The following is a 23,035-nucleotide window of genomic DNA, read 5'->3' on the forward strand; positions in this document are numbered from 1 at the left end:
ATCTTCATTCATTCCAGATCTAAGGCAAGATTCTATTCTTAAAACAATGAATGTTTTGTTGAGCAATTTGAAACATCTGAGCACAATTACATATGAAGAGCTCAGTTTTCCAGCAAGATCAACAATAGTTTCAGCTGAACACGACGATAGATTGTTAAAAACTGAGAACTGCAATAACGTCATAAGCATTTTTGCTCTTTGTGAAGCTGATGAGTTCGTCAAGAACAACAGAATATATTTCTACTCTAAATGTATCACGGCCTGCAAGGATGACTTCTTTACTATTACTAAAAAGTAATACAATTTGACTATTCTCTCTATTCACTTTTTGTCAGATTTGATTACCTTGTACAAATCTGTCCAATATATCGGTACAAAGTTCCACCATAATCATTGATTACAATCTATTCAAGTATTTCAGGGCCCCTTTTCTTCACTCTTAGCTAGAGGTTTCTCATTAATGTCCTCATCATATGTCTCCAAAATCAGAATACAACTTTCTAGATTTTCACATAGAGCTTTACGTGCAATTTCACGAGCACCCCACCTTGTTTTGACAAACCCTTGGGTGTTTTAATTTTATCTTGAGTAATGCAAAGTAGAGGTTTCCATCTCTTAGTAGATGGAAATGTTATGAATTAGGTTAAAGAAGGCACATGCTTCCGGACAGCAACATGTGCAGTACATGTACCCACAAGATTCAGTGAATGAGCCAAGCAAGGGACAAACGATGCTGTAGAATTTTCCATCTTTATTCTAGCTTGCAAGTTGCTGTACACCCCTGATATATTGCTTGTATTATCATACAACTGCCCTCTACAGTTGGCTAAATCTATGGAGTTTGAAATTAATACAGACATTAGAGCTCTGGCTATTTCCTTGGATTTGTGCCCTGTATCTGGTGAAAACAAGAGAAATCGTTCAAGAGGAATGCCATTTTCTTTTACAAACCTCAAAACTAATGACAATTAATCAATGTGACTTATGTCAGGGTTTAAGTCCACTATTATGGAGTAAATGATAACAATTTAATTACTTCATTGTAAATGATGATGAAAGATAAGACGTTCTCCCTGAACCAGGATTACCAAATGTTATGTTCACTTATATGTTCACCAAGGTAAGGGTCGAACTCGTCTATTAATTCTAATCATATACTCGCCGTTGTGTAGCGACCCAAATATATCATCAAATTGTCGAAACGGACGTCCTCTGCTTGCCAGCTTTTTCACAACAGCAAACACTCTTTCCAAAACGTATTTTCAATATTTTTGTTCAGTTTCAGTAAGGAATCAAATTAAATTTCAAGCGTTCAAAGTAATATAATAAGTATGGTGAATGTTGTACATAGATATCTCAATCTGTTTGGAATATATCCACGTGTATCAGGACTTAATTTACACTCTGTATATATATATAGTGGTCAATTTAAGGGGAAATTAACTGAAATAGCATTTCACTACCTCTCTTTGAAAATACAAGCACTTTTGGTTCATACGGAAAATTTTCAACTGCACCTCAGAACACAAAAAACATTGTTTTAAACTACATACATTCCACATTTTACAAGTGAGTGATCTAGATCCCTCTATTAATTGGACTTACAATTCTACATGACTTAATACCAGTTAAACAAATCTTTATTGGGTAAATAATTTTTATATATTGTAATAAGAGAAACTAATTTCTTTTAGTGACACTAACAAGAGAATTTATGCGACAGAGAATAAAGAAAATCAAAGGTGAAAATGACTGCAACTGTCTTCCATCATGTAAAACTATTCACTACAAGGCAGATCTATCTCAGAGTAATGTGGAATTGAATGAAATATTACAAGTAATAGAAACAGATTCAGAAGAATATAGGTGAGAATCTTTCTTCATTACTAACTAATACTTTGTAAATCACAATAGGATAATTCAAATGTAAGAATGCACAAAAAATATATGCAATGGCACTATCTACAAATAAACACAACATATCTGATTTCATGAGATTAATGTATATTACATATTAGGGAATAGTAGACTACCTGATACATGTTACAGGTAGTATTACAATTCATGGATTATATAAATTATTTTAAATTGAGCAATATTAAAGACATTCATACTTGTTAATTAATATACAATTAATTGGTCAGTACTTTACTACTTTATTTCATTGGATGACCGTTAGCGAAGCCTTTCATTTGAGGGGCTAGAAAAAGTTTCATTTCTGTCGGTCTGTCTGAAAACTAACTGACCTATAGACTTGAAGTTGTCCATGAAGCTTCATTTCTTTATGAGGACCAATGAGTTTGGTGATGGTACATGTCACTCTATGGGATTTTCCAATGTTTTTACATTGGTCTTCTGGGTAACCATGATGGCTGAATAAATTAATTTGTAAACAAAGTACACTTACAAGAGATAATAATGTGACATTTTAACACAACGCCTAACCATCCGAACACATTAAACTTCATTTTATGATTGACTTAGTATGTAGCATTTTATTATTTAAACACAAATATAAAACCCAAATTAATGAATAAGAATGTGAATGTATCATGTAGCAAGATGTATTGAGAAAGATTTTATCTACACACTTGAAATTTCCCATGAAACTTCATTTTTACATAGACAAAAGTTAGTTCTATGATAGTGGATGTCTCACCATAGAATTTGGCTGATCGTCATTAAAAGCCTATCACTCAAGTAGACTGACACAATTTAGCTTTGTTTTCTGGGGACGTACAAACATTTTTTTCTGTATGATTAACTGTTGTCTGTCAATAATAAAATCAGCTAGAGGACTTAAATTTTGTATTGAACCTCAGTGAAGCCTGTTATGCGGAACATGGTGTTGTATATTCCTTCCTTGTATTAGGTAGATGTTGTATAAAAAATCGCCCCATTGCAGTTGTCCTCATGGTAGTACTTAATAAAAAACTTCTGCATAACTTCACTCAACGTGGTACCCAGAGCCCACAACCCGTTCCAAAGAAAACACAGATTGTGGAAACAATAACAATCCCATAAAAAGCCCAAACAAGCTAAAACTTGGTACAGTTAAAATTGATCTTATAAATATTTTGACTACATTTGTTGGCCCACTTGGTATGCAATTCATTTAAATATAAAGAGCATTAAAACTTTTCTCTTAAAAACATTCTAAACTATGTTATTTATGACCCAGAAAAAATGAAAAAAGTGTTTGGAATGCACACAACATTCCTAAACTTTTTCTTAAATATTTTTTTTTGTATCTCCAGTAGCTTTTTAGATATTAATTACCAAAACCCACATGAAATAAAATAATTAACATTTCAGTTGTTAAATATCTTCCTATTACTTCAACTGAGCTGCAATAATCATAACTTAAAAATTATATCTGAATTATTATATGCCTTTATTTCCTCGTGGCTTATACAGGGTTTGTTCGGAAAGTAATAGGACTGATTTTCTTTCGCCGAGACTGTACTTCGGAGCGTGCGCGCACCGACTGGATTTGGTAGAGGGCGTTCCTAGCTAACGAACAAGCAGATGGTCAGTTGTCTCCGAGCACCTGAAGAGTCAGGACAGTCATTTTCACGTGACATGTTTCTGTGAGTGGTGCAAGCCGAAAATGCAACGTTCGTTATAGAAGAAGTACACGATTAGATTCAGTGTGAAACTCGGTAAATCTGTGACACAGACATTTGATATAATCAAGCAGCCTTACCCAGATGTTGCTTTAGGAAGAAGTGGTGTCTTTCGGTGGCACCAGGCCTTTTTGGAGGGCCGGGAAGAGGTCGCTGATGAAGACCGTGCTGGAAGACCTTCGACTTCGACAATGTGACTTGTGTGCGCAAAGTTTTGAACTCAGACCGTCGACTAAGTATTCGTTTAATTGCCCAGATGTTACATTTACCAAAATCTGTGGTTCATGAAATTGTGACGGAGCATTTGAACATGCGCAAGGTGTGTGCGAAGATGGTCCCAAAAGTGCTCACTGGCGACCAGAAATTGGGGCTCACACCGCCATTTTTGTGAACAGCTACCTGACCAAGGCCGGCATCCCAACTCTCCCACAGCCGCCCTACAGCCCTGATGTAGCCCCCCCAGACTTTTTTTTGTTTCCTCGCCTGAAAAGGCAAGCATTTTGAGACGACAGAGGGGATCCAAGCAGCTTGCACCGCGGCTCTCAACGCTATTCCGGAGAAGCTATTCGTGCTGGCAGCGCTGCATCGACGCAGAAGAAGCCTATTTTGAAAGGTTTTAAAGAATTGTAACGATTTGCTCAATAATTTTTTTTTACTCGATTCAGTCCTATTACTTTCCGGACAAACCCTGTATACTTCTCTATGTTGGTTAAATTCTACAATAGTCACCAGTAATAAAAATTGTATACCACTAATTAAAAAAATATAATTTATTTTAATTCAGCAATTTTAAATTATCCTATTCTCAAAATCAATCAATAAAAGCCCTTAGAACAATTAATGTTGTAAAAGCAGTATGACATAGTTTTGTGAATAACAAAAAGTCAGAACTAACTATACTCACACAAACAAGTGACAGTAGATTTTCTTCTCTAATATATCCAATGTTTTCAACAAATTTCAATTCAAACAGGAAAGCAACATTCAACAAGTTTTAAATGATTGGAGAAAACATTTTAAAACTAATTATTTTGTTTTTGAGTATCTGCAAATTATTCAGTATTGTTATATATCTTATCTGCCTGAACAACAAAGCAATATCTGAGAAGTTTAAAAATTATATTTAAAAAGTAAAGAGAAAAACCTTGAAACAATATTTAAAAATTCCTCATCAAATAATTTTGGTTTTGAGATATTCATATAAATATTTACATTGCTCAATATATCTACATAGTAAGTTTTAATATTTAGTAAAAGTTTTCATGGATTTACAATTTGTACTAAAATTTTAGCTGCTTGTTACAGGAACATTTCTGTGAACTTTTTGTATGTATATTTCAAGGACCCTGATTTTATAGCTATGAGAAGGGGAGAACTCTATGGCTTTGCTGACTTAATAGGTAAATATATAGTTCAATAATTGAATATAATACAATAATAATCCAAATATTTCATTCATAAAATTACTAATAAATATTACAGTGCTAATTGTTTGTTTCAAATTGTATGTCCCTTTGAATCTGAAATATTTGTTCTTTTTTTTTTATTGCACATATTCATATCATAGAGAACAGAGCAAAGGTCACTTGTGTTAGTGTTACAATTTGTGTTCAATTCAGTGTCTGTTATTACAAGATGCTGGTTCTCCATTGGGTGAACTCTTGTACGGTGTAGTGTGGGCGCTCCAGAAGCCAGCATTTTAGGGAAGATTTGAAGTTCTTCTCTGGAAGCTTCCTCAAGGATTCGGGCAGTTTGTTGAAAAACAGCGCTCCTCTGTACGACGGTTTTTTCTCAAACAAGCTCAGATGGTGCTGATTGAGGAGGAAGTTGCTCCTGTTTCTGGTGCTGTAGGGATGATTGTCACCAGTTCTTGCTTGGCCTGTTCTTATTGCAAAGAGGATTGTTTCTTCGATGTAGATGTTTACCACAGTCAAGATTCCCAACTCCCTGAAGGCTGCTCGACACGAGTCTAGTGGTCCTAGTTCTTTTAGAATCCTAATAGCCCGTTTTTGGATAATAAGTACCCGTTGAAGGTTTGCGATTGTCGTGCTTCCCCAGACGATCAGACCATATCTCAGGTGAGATTCTAACAGGGAGTAGTAAGCTGTTAAAGCTACTCGGGTACTGCTGATTTGTTTCATTCTCCGTACTGCATATAGGCTGCTGTTAAGTTTGTGACAGAGTTGGTTTATATGGGGTTCCCAAGAGAGATTTTGATCTAAGATTATTCCAAGGTATTTTCCTGTTTCTATTGTTGTTATTTCTGGGACGCCATGGAAGTTGTTTGGTCTAGCTGTGAAAATTAATTGCTGTGTTTTCAAGTCATTTAAAACCAGATCGTTGAGATAGCAGTATTGTTTTGCCTGGTTATATGCAATAAAAGAGTCTATGTCGAGTTGGTCCTTGTCCTTATTTGCTAAAATCAGAGCTGTGTCATCAGCGTACATTACTATTTTGCAGTAGTCCTTAAGATAGTCTGAGAAGTCATTAGTTACTAGAATGTACAAAACAGGTCCAAGTACGGAGCCTTGAGGTACTCCTCTGCTCACTGGTAGTTGTTCGGATTTTACTTGCTTCACAGTATTGTTCTCCATATGAGTGATTTCGACTACCTGCTTCCTGTTGCTTAAATAGCTCTTGAACCAGTCTAGTTCCTTGTTAGTGACTCCCAGATACTGCAGCTTTTGTAGGATAAGTTTGTGATCCAGATAGTCGAATGCCTTACTGAAGTCCAACAATATACTTGAGGCAATCTGTCCTTTTTCCAGTTTGTCGATTATGGCTTCTATTAGTTGGGCTATTGCTGTTGAGGTAGATCTGTCTTTCACAAAGCCATGTTGTCTAGATGTAAGGAGATTATGCTGTTTGAGATGTCCCAGAAGTCTACTTTGTACTACATGTTCCAAAATTTTAGAAAATGTTGATATGAGAGAGATTGGCCTGTAACTGGTGGCTTCATTTGCTGCTCCGCTTTTATACTTTGGGTAAATTCTTGAGAGTTTCAGATCACTGGGAAATGTTCCTTGAGAGAGTGATTTATTGACAACTATTGTCAGTGGGATGATGATTTCGTGTTTGCATTGTTTAATTAGTTTGGAGGAGATCTCATCCTCACCTGTTGATGTTTTTGGTTTTAACAAGTCAATAATTGTTTCAATTTCTAATTCATCTGTTTCAAAAAAATTTAATTTTGGAATTTGGAACAGGTTATTTAGTTCTATTGTAGACATTGGTGTTGGTCTATTTCCATTTTTGTTAAGTGTTCTGTCAGCGGTTGCAGCAAAGAAGTTATTCAAATGGTTGGCAATGACCTTTGGAGAATCCGAGATGTCTTCATTTATTTTCAAACATTCCAGTTGATTTTTGGTTGATTTTTCTTTTCTTTCATTATTTAGAACTCTCCACATGGCTTTTGATTTCTTGTCATTTTAAGAAACAAAATGTATTGTACTTTTCATTACCAACACAGATATGCTATAAGAAAGGAATAAATATTACTGTGTAATGAATGCATAATTACTTGTTTGTTTATATTAATATGTTGATATAATGCATTAGATGACATCTTCTCATAAAATATTATACAGTCAAATGATGTATTCATTATATTAAAATAGTTTTTATATATTTATTGCTATACATGTTTTGTCATCAAAGTACAATTATTGTGTTTCTCATTATAATATTACAAATAAGATGGTTGCCACTGGTTAATATTTTTGTTATCATGGTTTTTTTTTACAGTTTATAACCAATGTAAATATTTGTTTGTCATTGGCAATGTGTTTGCCATTGACAAATAAATAGTTAAAACTAGAAGTGACTCTTCAACAGTTTAAATTCTAAAACATTGGTAAGGCTAAGTACGATACTAATGTGTTTCAGCTAATTGTGGAGGACTTCTTGGACTCAGCTGTGGGTTCAGTATCCTCAGTGTAGCAGAGCTTCTATTCCACCTCACTCTGCGGTTATGGAACAATAATAAGCGCAGGGAAGAAGAAGTCAGTAAGAGTGTTGTACCGAACATTCAAGTGCAGAAAAATATGCCACCAGTCTGGACCCATAAATTCCTTTATTAATATCTTCATGATTATTTGGAACACTTTAGCTGACATTTTTGAGGAAATAGGATCTTGATGTCTTTGTACAATGTATATTAACAACAACAAAATAAAAGTAATTTTGATAAGCAAGACACAACTAAACTGACGATTGAACCTATTTGGCATATTTAAAATTAGTATTAAGTTACTGTGAGTACTGAACATTGTGTACATACTACAAGCTCTTGCTCTCAACACTTCTATATTCCTGCAACATTTCTTCAGTTACATTAGCTGTCAGGGTGTGAAGGTGAGGAGTGAAGTGATGAGTAAAATCAATGCCTATCAAAAAATACTGATCCTTTAGGGTAAGGTGAATCCCAACTTTTTTCCACGGTTAGTTTACAACCCTATCTGCCACCTGACCAGATTTATTCCTCTTCCATATGAATGAATTTTGGATTATCAATGTTCAAACATTACTCATACTCCTTTACTTTTGAAGGTTTTGTCTTTTCAAATTTTACAGTATTTAAATGAAATTGATTGTGGTTTAATTATTCTTTTCTGTGCTAGTGTATGGTTAGTATATAAGTAAGTACTAAGGTAACAATTTAAAAATTTTAGTGATCAGTCAAGAAAAGCAGTAAGTTTTATCAGGAGAAAGAATAAAAATATAATGGTAGCAGACTTTTAGTGACTGTGAAGAAAAATTGAAATTCTAAATTACTAGATGAAAACCAATATCTAATCTATCACAGGCCCAGCTAATTATAATATAAAAAGCTTACAGGTAAGACAATCATATTGTTCTTTAGTACAACACGATAACATATTTTGATAGCTAATGTGATAGCTGTTGATGTTTCTATTGGTGACTAAGTGACAGAGCCATAACTGAATTAATGACTTTGTACACATGATCACCTGGACCCCAGAGACTAGCATACTAAGGCTGGATTTATGATCAAGCAAGTTCAATAATTCCTACACTACATTTTTAATTCAATCAGTACTGTATTCCTAAGTTCAAACTGTACTACACCTCTTATGTATTTCAAGCATATGAAATACGATATGATACTATTTTTTTAAAGCAATATACAGTACTTTTTACACTACAGTGGAAATAAATAGTAAAACATACGGCTGTACGTTATTTAAAAACCTTGCAACATCAGACACTTTACAAGACTGAAATGTTTTGATGTTCTTAATTATGTGGTTCTACAAAGAAAACATTGATTTTAATGTTGCTTGCTAATAGAATGTTAACCTTTGGATTTGTTTCTTAAAGCTGCAAAACATCTTTGAAAAGATATAAAAGAATCTAGTGACCATATTTTTGTACTAAACAAATGGTGCAGTTATTATTTAAAAACCTTGTTTATTATTTTTTTATGCAGTGTATCTATAAAGTATGGAATGTATGAAAAAACTCAATAGTGACATTTAATTACATGATGGCCATTTGTCATTTAAGTATAATATTTCAATTAAAATATGATCTCCTGACATATAATTTTAAATTTTTTATCTATTCTGTGTCCAATGGTGTAAACCATCATTTCATATTTCGATCCGTTAATAATTTAATAAAAATAATGCAACTTTTGAATCTGTAATACATTTTAATATCCAGTTCTGAGTTTATCATACTTACTTGCTTCCATTATCAAAATTTCTATTTTGGGAAGAAGTCATTTACTTTCTCAAGTTATTTGTTTATTAAAAATTTGCTTTGCCACAGTTATATTATAATCAGCTGTTGTTTTATTCACAACCAATAAATTTAACTAAGTAATTAATTTTGTTTCATATCTGACATCTCTTGCAACAAAATTTAATAGCTTTGTCCTAAATAAGCAATTTAAAATATGCCCTAATAACCTTAAGTAAATTAGAAACATTCATTAGTTACATGTAATATTTTTGTTCAATTATATTTTTTAAAGGCTACAGTTTTCAAATACGATTTGGCCATAACATCCAATCACATATGAGATTTTTTACAAAATAAGAAATTACTTTTACAAAAAGACTTATTTTTTTACATTGAACTGAATTTAAATGATTTTATTACAACTAATTATAGTTTTCTGTTTTATTTACACACAATTTTAGATATAATCCTTTCTCCTATTAAACTTTCTTTTTCTGTATGCTGTTTTTCCAAACTCCTTTTTATTTTAATTCTTTTGGTTTCTTGATTGAGTGTCTAACAGTATCAGTATGACAGCTAATGATATTGTATTTCCTCTTGTGATATATCTCAAAATCAAAAACGTGCTGGTGAAATTTTTCACCCTGTCCTTCATTATGGGCTGCCAAGATTTTAAGACAGTAGTCAGTATATGAAATAAACTTTTAAACTCTCATCCTCTTTTTGAGTTTTATGCTGCCAACCCTCAGTGTTATAATTAGGGTTTATTTATGGCAGTATTTCATGTCTCATTTTTCTTTTCTTCCACCGTTTATAGAAAGAAGGTATCAGAAGTTGTTCTAAACTGGACTGAATATAAAGTGAGTTTCATGAGATGGCCAATGAAATAGCTTATTTAGCTCATTGAAATATGATCTAATCCAACAGAAGATTGTTTATATTTATTCCTTGTACCTCATATAACAAGTCTTAATATGCTCAACTTCATCAGCAAAGCTTCTCAATATCAACTTCTAATCCATTTAGTTACAATCATGCGGCCGTTCACAAGCCTATGTGAGGATTTTACCAAACAAAGAGGACAGTCTTTACAGTACATGTTTGATTGTACTGTTAAACAGTGCAACGGTCAGACATGCTTTGATCTTGCACTATCTAACTTAGACCCAAAGTCCGACACCTTTTACCATTAGGCAACCAGCATTAAAACATACTATAACAAATTAACATGTTCAGGAGAGGTTTGTTATTCAAAGGACATATTTATTTTTTATATTTTTTTAGCTTTTTGCTATTAACAAAATATTTATTTATACAATGAAAAGTACCTAGTGAAAATGTGAGTATTTTCACAAATAATACAACATTGAACCTGTGGTAAATTGCTGACATCACAGAGCGTTAAAGTCTATCAAAACTTTTGTCAACTGTCAGTTTGTAACTGTTTGATTCTTCAAAATAAACTTTTTCAAATATATATTTTAGGTATTGCTTCAAAGTGGACTAACTGTTTACAATGTAGTTACTTTCTTCATGACAAATCCTTATAAAACTGATTAATTTTGTTTTACTTAGTTAAAATACATTACATATTTTGTTTACAATTATATATTTTTATGTTGCAACGTAAATATATGTGTAAAACCATCCATTGCAGGTGTACTTGTTTTCAGTTATGCATTTTCATAATGTGACGTAAATGTATGTGTATTACTACATTCATTGAAACAGTCCCAAATTATTTTATTATTAGTATTAAAGATTATTTACCAAAGTAGGTATATTTACTAATAATATCATTCAAAACAAATAAATCATATAAATATCTTGTACTGGAGAGAAATTATGATTTTTTTCATCAAAACTATCATTTTTGCTCTGATTCTTTTCATACGAGGTAAAAGAATAACAAGACGTTCTTCAATCATGTGGAGACGTTTTCACACCATGTCATCAAGTCATGTCGAGAACATATTTTACACACAAAAAATACACGAATGAGAACATGTTCAATAGGCGGATAACCATCAATATTACCAAAATGAGGTAGTTTTCACTACGCAGATACACAATTTAAAACAAACAGGTTAATACTGAATATAATATTGTTAATTCTATTTTGTAAAGAAGTTAAAGAATTTTAAATGATCCTGAGTTCACGCTAAATAATAAATGTTGATAGTTAATTCTACAAGTGATCAAGCAATAGGTATAAATATACACAAATCTTATAAACCACCAATATAGAATTTATTGTTTTACAAACTCAAATGTGTATAAAATAAATAAGTTTAACTGACAACAAAGCGATAATTTATAATTAAAGTATCTCAGTATGAGACAAGAACAGTCGTTGACATCGTCAGTTGTGGTCTTTGAGCACTTACGAGCCTCTGTAACAAAAAACAACACAGTATTTTGGATGTAACTCAGAATAGTAATGGTTAGTAAATATTGGAATAAAGACATATTTTATTGTATCTTATTGTATGATTTATCTTGTATTACAGTTCATCAAATTTTGTAAAACAACCTTAAAAGTTGAAATAAAATTTCTTTTAAAATCATCATCATCATCATCGTCAGACGTTTCCGTTCTCACGGGTCGTCGTACACAGCCTCCTCCACTTTAGTCTATCGTTCCAGGTCTCCTCTTCATCCACCTGTATTTTCTGTAGTCCCCTTCTCTCTATGTCTTTCCACACTTGGTCCTCCCATCTTCCTCTCGGTCTTCCTCTTGGTCTTCTTCCTCCTTCCTCCTTCTCCAGTGCTATTCTAGGCATTCTATTATCTCCCATCCTCTTCACATGCCCCATCCACTGTATTCTTCTTCCTTCCATTGTCTCTTGCAGTGAAACTACCTTCAATCTTTCTCTAGTTATTTCGTTCCTTATTCTATCTCTTCTTGTAGTCTTCTCTATCCCTCTTAAAAATCTCATTTCTGCAGCTTGCAATCTGCTTAAATCATTTTTAGTCCACGTCCACGTCTCTGCTCCATATAATAAAATTGGTTGGAAATAAGATTTATACATCAATACTTTTGATTCTTTCCCAATGTTCCAACTCCACACAATCTTCTTTACCATATTGAAAAACTTTCCACTCTTCCATATTCTGTTTCCTATCTCTTCTCTTATTGTGCCCCTATCTGTTATGATACTTCCTAAATAACAGAATTCCTTCACCTTTTCAAGTCTTTTTCCTTCAACTAACACGTCTTTGTTATTTCCATCCCTTCTCTCTACTTTCATTACTTTACATTTTTGTATGTTCATCTCTAAACCATATTTCTTCGCCACTTTTGCCCATTTGTTTAACTCTCGTTCTAACTCTTCTTCCCTATTTTCCCATATCATTATGTCATCCGCATATGCTATTGTCTTAAGTTCTTCTGCTCCTCTGTTTCCTTGTACTTCTAGAATAATTTCATCCATTATAATATTGAAAAGGAAAGGTGACAATATGCTTCCCTGCCTTACTCCTCTCTCTGTTTTAAAAGTATCTGTATATTTTTCTTCAATTCTTACCCTGTTTTTACAAACCTTATAAAAAATAACCTTATAATAATAACCTTAATTAAAATAACTCTGTAAAATTAAAATAATTTAAATATTTATTGTTTACGGCACATGCCATTTTAGACAGTTACAAGCAATTAATAGTAATAGCAAAGTACAATTTATTGGCCTCATAATAAATGTAGATATTGAATGTCAACAATGAAATAATAAATGTACAAAACAATAATAAAAATTGTACCATACACAATTTTTAAAATTGTTAGGAAGGTTGAAATTGTCTATTAAAACTGTGTCATATAATAATGGTAACGATCAGAGAGAATTTCTATGTCACTTAAGTTCGTACTTGATTGCACACTTCTGAGGAGGTATATACGTGACACTGTTGAGATTATTGCTTTCATACGAAAAACTAATTTTAAAAGTTAACTTTTCATATTGGAGAAGGAAGAATCTAACTTGAAGTATAGCAGTTCAGATAGCAATGAGCAAACCTCCGCCGGTAACTATTATTTAAGTCATCTATTTTTAGTTATTTGTTTTGAAAATATATTTTGACTACTTAATACTCTGCTACATCTAGGCTATATATAAGCAAATAAGAGTAACTTTTAATTATTCATAAAATCATTTAGTTTTACTGTTATTACTTTTTAAATGATTCAGCTTTTCCATGTAAAGATTTGCATAGTCCTTCAAAAATATATTGAGCATACAAATTAAAAATGAACTTGTGTCGAATGTTTGTGTTTTTGCTCAAAGTTGTACTAGTAAGCTTGCACTTTAAATTTAAAAAATTAACTTATTAAAATGTTTAACATTTATTAATCAGGCTACTTAATATGATACTTAAACCATCTTTTAAATTTATATGAATATTTAAAAAATTAAATCACTGAATATAAGGTATAAAATAACAAATCTACACTAACATGGAAGTATTAAAAAAAAAACAAATTATATACTCAAATAGTCATACTGTATATAAAAAAAAATTAGAGGAAATATATAAATACAATTAAATTAATTGTTTACTACTCAACAGTTAACAATTTTTTCAGAATTTATGTATTTTTAAAATTGATTAAAGAATTGATTTTGGAAAAAAATCTGCTGTCAATAAACAAATATAATACAAATTTTATAAACTACAACTTGTTGACATTCCAGCCCACTACCACTATGATGTAGAGGAAGCATACATACCATTTATCTTCTGCATATGACTTTTTAATAATTTGTGTACATTCAACTGCACAATAATGTATTTTAAATTGATATTAAAATCTATACAACATTTTTTCCAAAATCAATTCTTTAATCAAGTTTAAAAATACATTAATTCTGAAAAATTTGATAATTGTTGAGTATTAATCAATTTGTTTAATTGTATTTATACATTTGCTTTAATATTTTACATACAGCATGACTATTAGAGTGGCAAATATTTTATTACAAAAAAGAGTACTTGTATAACTACTTACACAATTATGTTATTGATAGGGATGTGTATCAGTTTCACAAAAAATCCAATAAAACCCATGATGCAAAATCCAATGGCAGTAGCAACAGCAATCTTCTGGAATTCTGGAACAGAAACAAATTTGTGACTATAACACATGTGCCAAGTAATTAATAACATTATAATGCGTCCTACATCTTTATCCTGGTTGTTTTCTAAAGATACTTTCATTCCACCTATACCAACACCTTTTAGTCTTCCAAGATTTTCTGGTAAGAGAATTAACTGGGCATTAACAGAAGCTGAACTGGCAACCTTTCAGTCATCATAGTAACATGCTATTAGTTGAGTCAACTGAATGTATTTATTTACTACATAACTAGAACAATTTTGCAACTAAGAACTTTCACTGATCTGAGATAATGTTGGAACAATGTTAAACATTTACAATACATTAAATTACACCTCAAAGGTAGTAGGATAGTATAACATGTGTTGCTAAGGCACTATTCTCAATCCAATAACCAAAACAATATTAAATTTAAAATTTCTTTCCCTAAATTCAAAAATAAACTTAAACAATACTTAATATATAAAACACATTATTCATTCAATGATCTTTGAATGCAAATAAATATATAATGTACTGTGTGTATAAAATCTGTGATTCATTTAATATTCTTTATATTTAAAAATAATGTATTAATTGAAGATTAAGATTGGGTTTTAGTTCTACAACTTAGGCTTATTGTAATTGTTATTATAAGACTATAGACACCATTCAATTTATTCTTGTAATACTGAGGAATAAAAAATATTTTGATTTGATTTGACAATACAGGAAAGTTTATTGTTTTTTCCATACTACTGAGAGGAGTAACCCATTATCCTGACAAGAGAACGACAGCTGACTACATTGTAGACAAGCAGACTCAGCTGTGATGTTGAAAATATAATTAATTTGAACCAGGAATGCTCCTATACGTGCAAAACATGGTGTGAGAATCAAATTAAACTTGGACACGCTTAAACATGAACACTGAAATAATATGTACCTGATGTATGTCTACTTATATTTCAACAATTTCATACAATAGAAACATCATACGTGCTTGTACTAAGTATTATAAAGACTTTGGTTTTGAAAGTTGCTTGTTTAGACACGATTAACAGCTAGTATGAAAGAAAGCATTAGTATAAAAAATGCTATAGGGTGCATGAGTGTATTACCTTTCCTGTCTGGCTTGGTACATCTCTTGACAAGCCTCAAGGAGTCCTTGGCAAATCGACGAGCTGGTTCAAGTTTCATCTTGATCTGATCCATCCTATATTAATAAACAAACTGTCAAAATCATATACAAATAGGCTACACCAACAATTAAAATATAAATTCAAAGATATTGTCAATGTAGCTTTTATTAGTTTTATCAGTAAAAATTTCATGAAAATGAATAGTATAGTTATAGGCAAACCGTTTACAAAAAAACACATTGAACCTGAAACAATAATTATATCTGACTGTTGGATGGGTTATAGTTATGAGAAATTCGAGAAAGCAGGATTTACGCATTTCACGGTGAACCACAAGTATTATTTCAAATGTAGATCCAGAAACTGGTGCAAATACCCAACAAGTAGAATGGATTTCGCAAAGTATTAAATGGATATACAACAAGACGTAATGAGGCACCACCACTTGTCACCTTAAATACATCAGGTGATCGGGAGTAGCGACGACTGGTAACAATGCATTCAACTCGATTCTAGCCGCCATCTCTGCTTTTGGAGGGGTGGAATACAATATACAATAACCGTTTGTCGGTAATGATTTGTAAATTTCAAAATAAGTTATGGCTGTTATTTTTAATACTATACTAGTTTATTTTAGACTCTGATGAGGAAGACTTATCTTAAAATAGTGACCTAAGTAAAAATAGGATAATAGCAAAGTACCAAACATTTTAATTATAGTTCTTTAGATTTATTTATTGTCCGCTTTTTTATATTTTTTGAGTAGCAATACTGTTCCAAATTAATTTAAACAAAATCAATTGTATGGTATTTGAATAATGGCCACTACAAGTTCAATGGCGTTGTGAATGTGTTGTTTGTGTCACAAGCTGTCAGGCATGTTTACCCTTCAAAATAGTAAAAAGTAACAAAATGTTAAGCTTTGTTTGAAACATTTAATAACTAAACGTAGCCTAGCCTCGATAGTTTTTTATTCATAGTTAAATTAAATCACTTATTTAGATATAAAACAGCTGAATTATACTATAATTTGAATTACCTATATAAGTAACTAAAACGGTTTTCTATATAAATTAGTATTTAATCATCGGTGCATAATATTCATATATTGAATACTAGACTATCAATCAATATCAAATTAAGTATAGTCCTCAATAACAATCATATGTTTGAAAATATTAAAATAGGCTAAGTAATAAATATATAAATTAGTATTTAATCATCAATGCATAATATTCATATATTGAATACTAGACTATCAATCGATATCAAGTTAAGTATAGTCCTCAATAACAATCAAATGTTTGAAAATATTAAAATAATGAATTTATTATATACAGTGACAATCTTTATAAATAATAAATTCACCATAACGATCAAATAAACAATTAGAACTAAAGATAGGAAACCTCATAAATAATTAAGAAATTATAACAACATAAAAAACATTTGGAATAGAAAATAAATTATAACAAAATAACATTTAGAACAAAAATAGGAAATTCCAAGAACTATCTTTGTGTTCTCCTTAGCAACAATGTTTAATCGTTTTCAAGAAATGGCTGGTTGAACGCATTGTCTTCAGAAAACCGTAGCTCTGTTTTGTATAAATATTCAGAGATGATCTGCAATACCTAATTTATCAAATTGTACTTTACCCTCATTTGAAATACCTATAACATGATTTAGTTCGAAACTTTGGTTTCTGTAGTTTAAATAATTTTTTTAACAGCCTATCGATAGTTGTATTGTGGTGGTGACTGCTTATTATTCTGTGGCCACAATCTTGTCTAACCGAGGGTCTATCATCCTACCTGAGGGCCTACGATTGTACATGAGCGTCTATTGCTTTACTTGAGAGCCAAACGCCCTACCAGAGAGCTAACCATCCTATCCGAGAGCTAAACATTACTTGTGAGCTATCCACCCCAACCAGAGGAATTACCACCTCACCCAAGAGGGGGTTTATCCTTCTAAGGGGGAATGTATTTTTAACTTTTAGACCTTTCCAACCTGTAATTTAACTAGTAGGCTTAGCCTATTTCTTAGTTACTTATTCATCATGGTCCATAACTCAAAATTCTTACTGAATTTGACACTTCCCACCATAGTTATTGTATGTGTAGAAGAGATAAGCCTACCTAATTAATTATCACCATATGTTATTATGACAAGAACAAAATCAACAAGTCTGTATAGTAATAAGAAGTGTATTAAAGACCTACAGTTGTAATATTATAGGCTAGTTTCACTCTGGAAATATTAGGTGGCCCATATTTGTTTTTGTTATATTAAGGCTGTCACATGAATAACTAAGAAATGAAGTAAGTTATTACAACAAATATATTATACAACTATATTATTACTGTTTATTTACTTACTTTATAACTTAAAATAGTGCTTTCCACTCAACAGATCCTAGACTACGAATAGTACGCTCAAACCAACAGTACAAACTCAATGCACCAGACACGTCAAAAGTCAAATAGAAAATAAAAGGAAGTTCCTGAAAACAGTCCAACTCTACTCCAAATTGTAATTCAGCTGGTGTGTCGTTGATGACGTGTAACATGTGGAATCGTAAATGTCACAGACTTGAGACAACAACCAACATCTAAGTTTTCTTACTCTATATGTAGTAAGTATATGTGTATACATACCTATTATTCCAAATTTGTGTGCGTGAATGAGTATTAGTGTATTGGTTCCATCTAACTTTTTAAGTTTGAAATTAGATATAGATTTTCCTAAATAATTTGTCAGGAAAATGGTAATATTGGAAAAGAAGTCTCCGAATACCCACTCTTACACGTATGATGGCAATGGCCATGGCTTAACACAGCTTTAAATGATAAAATGTGTGAAAGGATACCCATACTCTACATCCCCTTAGAGTACTGATTTTACTAGTAAACCATTAATAACAATAATATATAATAAATGTTCCTATGGAGTTAAAAATGCTATATTTATCAACCAGATCTCTGATTTAATTAATGGTTACAAGTAAAGTGACTAATATTATGACCAAAGCTAGTGTTTTCCTTATGTTTCATACAAGTCATTTAGGCACGCTAAGCTCTATGATAGTAATGTCGTTCCAACTGGTGATGCTATTGGGCGGTTACTAAAGATTTCTTAAGAATTAAGGATATAAATGTTTTAAAATCTTAATATGATCGGTAGAAAGGAGCAAGTACAATTTTTTACAATTGTGATATCGTCGATAAAAGGATTACAGAGCATTCCATCCAAGTGTAAACACTGTGAAACACTACCTTCACACTTAACAATAAGAGCGCGAAAACCCAAATAACTCTACATCCCACTGCAGCAACAAACGCCTTATCACAAACCTTAGCGAGACATACGCGCTGATTCTTCTTATGAAACGCTTTCCTAAATTGCAGGTTTCACACAGTCTACTCAGGAAGAATTCTTGAAGGCAACCATTATGAACTCCTAGAACGAGAGTTAATTGACTGTATACTATATTCTTCAGATATCTTCTTGCAAAGAGCAAATTTCCATCAGCACCGACGAGGAGCTTTATCGTTCCAATACTCAAATCTGGAAGCAGGACACATTTAAGAAACTGCAAACAATTGACATAAAGTCTGCTCTGGCGAAGGCGTTGTGACTCTTGTTATTGACAGCATATTTTTCCATTCAAAGAGTATATAGAGCTGAAACAGCACGCCTTCCTTAGGGCTGCTCTATTATACGCTAACAATGACTTTTCTCTTGAACTTACGTCTCTAAAAATTATTTTTACAGCTGTAATACATTTGTGTCCTGCATTGGTTTTACTGCGGAGATTTATTCGTATTGTTTTACAATTTGTAGGTGCTAACTTAGCGTTGAGACTTTTATTTGCTCTCTTGACGCCAACGAAAAGTCTGTAATTCTCCTTATTTATAAGTTACTTTTAATCCACTCTCTTGTCTTCATAAAGTGGATTATGGTAAAGGGCAGTGAAAAGTACTAAACGCTATCTCGCTATGACACAGTCCCCTCACTCTTATAGAATTACATTTCTCTCTCTCCCTTATGTAGGTGGAGGCATGCTGAACTCCAAGCCACTGATAGCTTTCTGTAATTACCTTAAGACACTTCCTCGTTGAAAAACCACCCACATACACACACATCGTGACACTTCGTCGTTGACACTCCCTCTAGCTGATGTTTAGAAGCTGATGCAATCTGCTGATTGGAACCTGCTATCCATGCACTTACTGGATAAAAGATTCAGGCTCTGGCAGCTTGTCCAAACATTTAAGCTGAGCGTTTGTCGTTACACTACATTTCAGGAAACGACAGCAGGTGAAACATTTGCAGCATCTGCAGCAGCACTCAAAGTGGACTTCAATACAAAATCTTTGAACCGGCAATTTAGTCACGCTCCCTCTCTTTCTTTCTCTTGCCCATCGGCAAAAATTACACCCATCCACCCTGTGACAGATGCTGTGGAATGTTTGTTAAATGTTCTCAAAGTGTGTGCTGAGTGCAAATTGATGTAAATGACTATCACATTCCCCGACTGGCTGTAGGCTTGTCGTAAATTTCTCAGCCATCTCTTTCCATCTTCAATGAGCTCAATAACCGTGAGCCTTTGTTTAATCCCCGATTTCAAATGACAGTAAACTTTTATAATGGGGGATTCCAAGTCTGATGTACTTCATAAAATCCTTAACCATGGTGTCTATCTCCAAACCAGTGGCAGCTCGTTCAAAAGGGATCTGGGGCGTTAAAATCAAGAAAAATCAAAGCTATAAATACTATTTACACAATATACTAACTTTTTAAATGAAAGATATTTATACAAATGAAATGAAACTAATAAAAGGTCAATAGCAACACACGTGAATTCAGCGCTCCATCGTAGTCTTTGCAGATGTTGGCAGAGTTCCCCTAAGGCTTCGATATTTATTACATTTTATAAAATAAAATTAAATTGAAATTTCTCGTCAACAGATTGAGTTCATCAATCCATAATGAAAAGAGATTCAGTATTCTAACGATATGACCCTCTGCATGAGATCAAAATCTAAACCAGACCTTGAAACAAAAGCCTTTGAAGAACTAAATTGCATGCATTTAACATTTTTCAAAAATAAATTTGAAAAACAAATTGTTTAAGGACCAAAATGATCAATTTCTGTTTTTTGGCAGCATAATAACGAAATCCGACCAATTGTGATGGTGGATGAAAAATCCACCAAGTTTCTTGGGATGCACCTTGAAAGAGGGCTAACATGGATCGACAATTTATATGTTCAATTAACATTTCCAACATTTATGTTTTACGCAATTTGACAACATTCTGTTGCTTACATATTTTGAAGACATCTTACTTTGGCAATATAATGCATCCACATTTAGCTTATGGTCTGATATTGTAAGGTGGCTCTAGATACACATCTAATAGAGTGTTTAGAAATCAAAAGAAAGCTGTTAGAATCATTTACAAATTAACCAAGAGAGTCGTGTGAAATAGTCGTCAGGAAACGTGGATTGCTGACTTTGCCTAGCCAATTTTGTCAATAATATATACTATACTTAGCAGTACAGTATATAGTATTGACATCATACTATACTGCTAATTCAGGTGTGCCTTACTTCGGGGTAGCGATGTACATACACCTTAAGGAACTAGAGGCTAGGAAACTTTTTGCATTGCAAAGCACAGAACTCTGATTTTTAATACTTGCCGTCTCAAGTTCGGGTAAGGCTGATCAGTAAGTTCCATGAAGAAATCAGACGTGTAAATGACCCCAAACAATTTTAATGTAGACTAAAACACTTCTGGTGTCAAGGGCGTTTTAATCAGTTGACAAGTTTACAATGGGCCGCTAGGAGTCTTCAGTAACAATTTAAAATATTTTTTCTGACTACCTTTCTGTTATAATAAAAAACTCGACTACAGTTATGACAGGTGGCTCGTGCCAAAATTCAATTTTAAATGATACTAGCTTATCTGTTTACTTGAAATTGGATTTTATTAGTTAGTACTTTCAGGCCTTTCATATTTTTAATGATGCTTACAATACAATTTTTGTTAATTGTTTCCTGCAATAAAGAATATTATATTCATTATATATTATTTCATAGTAAGCTATGCAATCGATGCAGAGACTCATATAGCACTGCAGTGACTTGTACCAAGTAATCAAATCTATAAGTCTGGATAGCAGCTACAACTATTTAGCTTCCAGCGCACATGATCAAGCGCGTCAGCCAGCTCAGCCAGTGGTGAGGCGCTGCAAAGGCGTTAGGCGTTTTCATGCTAATTTAGTACTCCTAATGAATATATAATCAATAAAATATATGAAACTTGCAATTTAATGTTATAGTAATAAGTATAATTACCCATTCTAAATTTGGAAGAAGCGACTATCCTAGGCGTTACCTTGAATATGTCTGCGAGCAACAAAAAAATGTGTTTTAATGAATAGTTCAAATAGCATACAGTACTTATTATGTAGTTCTCTTTAGACTCCAGTTGTGATTTAGTGTACTTCGATAAACGATAAGATTGAGACATCATTTGTGATTATTTTGGTTCACCCAGTGCTAGGACCATAGAGTATAAACAAAAGGTTAAGACCATAGATATGCCGAAAGATTGTGACTAAAAAGAATCTCCCATGAGTTTTAACATTTGGTTATGGTGTGAAGTGTGAAGTACAGGCACCATGTAGATGCCACCGTATGTAACGTTTGTGGGAAGGTGGTTTTCTACATAGAACGGTGCAAAAATGTATTATAAAGAACAATTTCAAAACTACATAAGTAGAGCTTCCACCGAGCAATAGGCATAAATTAGAAAAGTAAAATTAGCCCTACGATAGCAACATTGAATGGACAACGTTGAAAGGCAACATGGGGTGACGCGTCACCCCATTTTGCTTAAAAGTATAATAAAGCATATTAAATATACATTAAAAGTGCTTCTAACTTCATTATTTAATAAACCGATTATAAATACACAAAATACTGTTATATTGTTTTCTTCTTTTCCTAATAAAGTATTAAGAAATGTATTTCAAGGAAGACTTAATGAACAAGTTTTCTACATTCAAAAATGCATTCAAAACAATGATAGTTACATAAAAGAATGAGAAAAAATACGCTTACTCAACAATATTTTAATGATAAGATACATGTTAGTGAAAAAATAGCATTTTTGAGTAGTTAAAATACTTTGTAAATGTATAATTATGTTCATATAATATAGTTAAAATCATGAATAATAAAAAACAATACGAGTGTTTATAGACCACACTAGTATAAATTAATGTTTTGACTAAAAAAAATATAATACAAATGAAATATAAAATTATAACTTATATTATTGTAGCTAAGGCAACATATTAATTTGTAATAAATTTACCTTTTGTCTTAAAAACATTCATCACAGACTTCTTTGCGATGGTCACCACAAGTTGGTTTCCTGCATTTTGAACACA

General features: G+C 32.3%; 2 protein-coding genes across 2 annotated transcripts; one reads left to right on the forward strand and one right to left on the reverse strand.

The window, feature by feature from the left end:
• Positions 1-4,932: 4,932 nt before the first annotated feature.
• LOC124358764 (pickpocket protein 28-like) lies at positions 4,933-7,932 on the forward strand. Its single transcript, XM_046811061.1, has 2 exons — positions 4,933-5,026; positions 7,512-7,932. Exons 1-2 carry the CDS (start codon positions 4,987-4,989, stop codon positions 7,703-7,705), a joined length of 234 nt encoding a protein of 77 aa, XP_046667017.1. The 5' UTR covers positions 4,933-4,986; the 3' UTR covers positions 7,706-7,932.
• A 3,626-nt stretch (positions 7,933-11,558) lies between these two features.
• On the reverse strand, positions 11,559-18,103 carry LOC124357740 (protein transport protein Sec61 subunit gamma). The gene is made up of 4 exons (XM_046809761.1): positions 17,948-18,103; positions 15,546-15,640; positions 14,338-14,440; positions 11,559-11,725 (listed from the first exon to the last, which is right to left on the reverse strand). Exons 2-4 carry the CDS (start codon positions 15,637-15,639, stop codon positions 11,716-11,718), a joined length of 207 nt encoding a protein of 68 aa, XP_046665717.1. The 5' UTR covers position 15,640; positions 17,948-18,103; the 3' UTR covers positions 11,559-11,715.
• Positions 18,104-23,035: the final 4,932 nt, after the last annotated feature.

This window comes from Homalodisca vitripennis, chromosome 3 (genome assembly GCF_021130785.1).
Source record: "Homalodisca vitripennis isolate AUS2020 chromosome 3, UT_GWSS_2.1, whole genome shotgun sequence".
In the NCBI taxonomy this organism is placed as follows: Eukaryota; Metazoa; Arthropoda; class Insecta; order Hemiptera; family Cicadellidae; genus Homalodisca; species Homalodisca vitripennis.

Excerpts from the sequence above, each read along its gene's own strand:
- LOC124357740 (XM_046809761.1), bottom strand. The coding sequence starts at position 15,639 with ATGGATCAGATCAAGATGAAACTTGAACCAGCTCGTCGATTTGCCAAG. Across the intron at positions 14,441-15,545 it reads TACCAAGCCAGACAGGAAAG|AATTCCAGAAGATTGCTGTT; the intron begins GTAATACACTCA and ends TTTCTGTTCCAG.
- LOC124358764 (XM_046811061.1), top strand. The coding sequence starts at position 4,987 with ATGAGAAGGGGAGAACTCTATGGCTTTGCTGACTTAATAG. Across the intron at positions 5,027-7,511 it reads TGGCTTTGCTGACTTAATAG|CTAATTGTGGAGGACTTCTT; the intron begins GTAAATATATAG and ends AATGTGTTTCAG.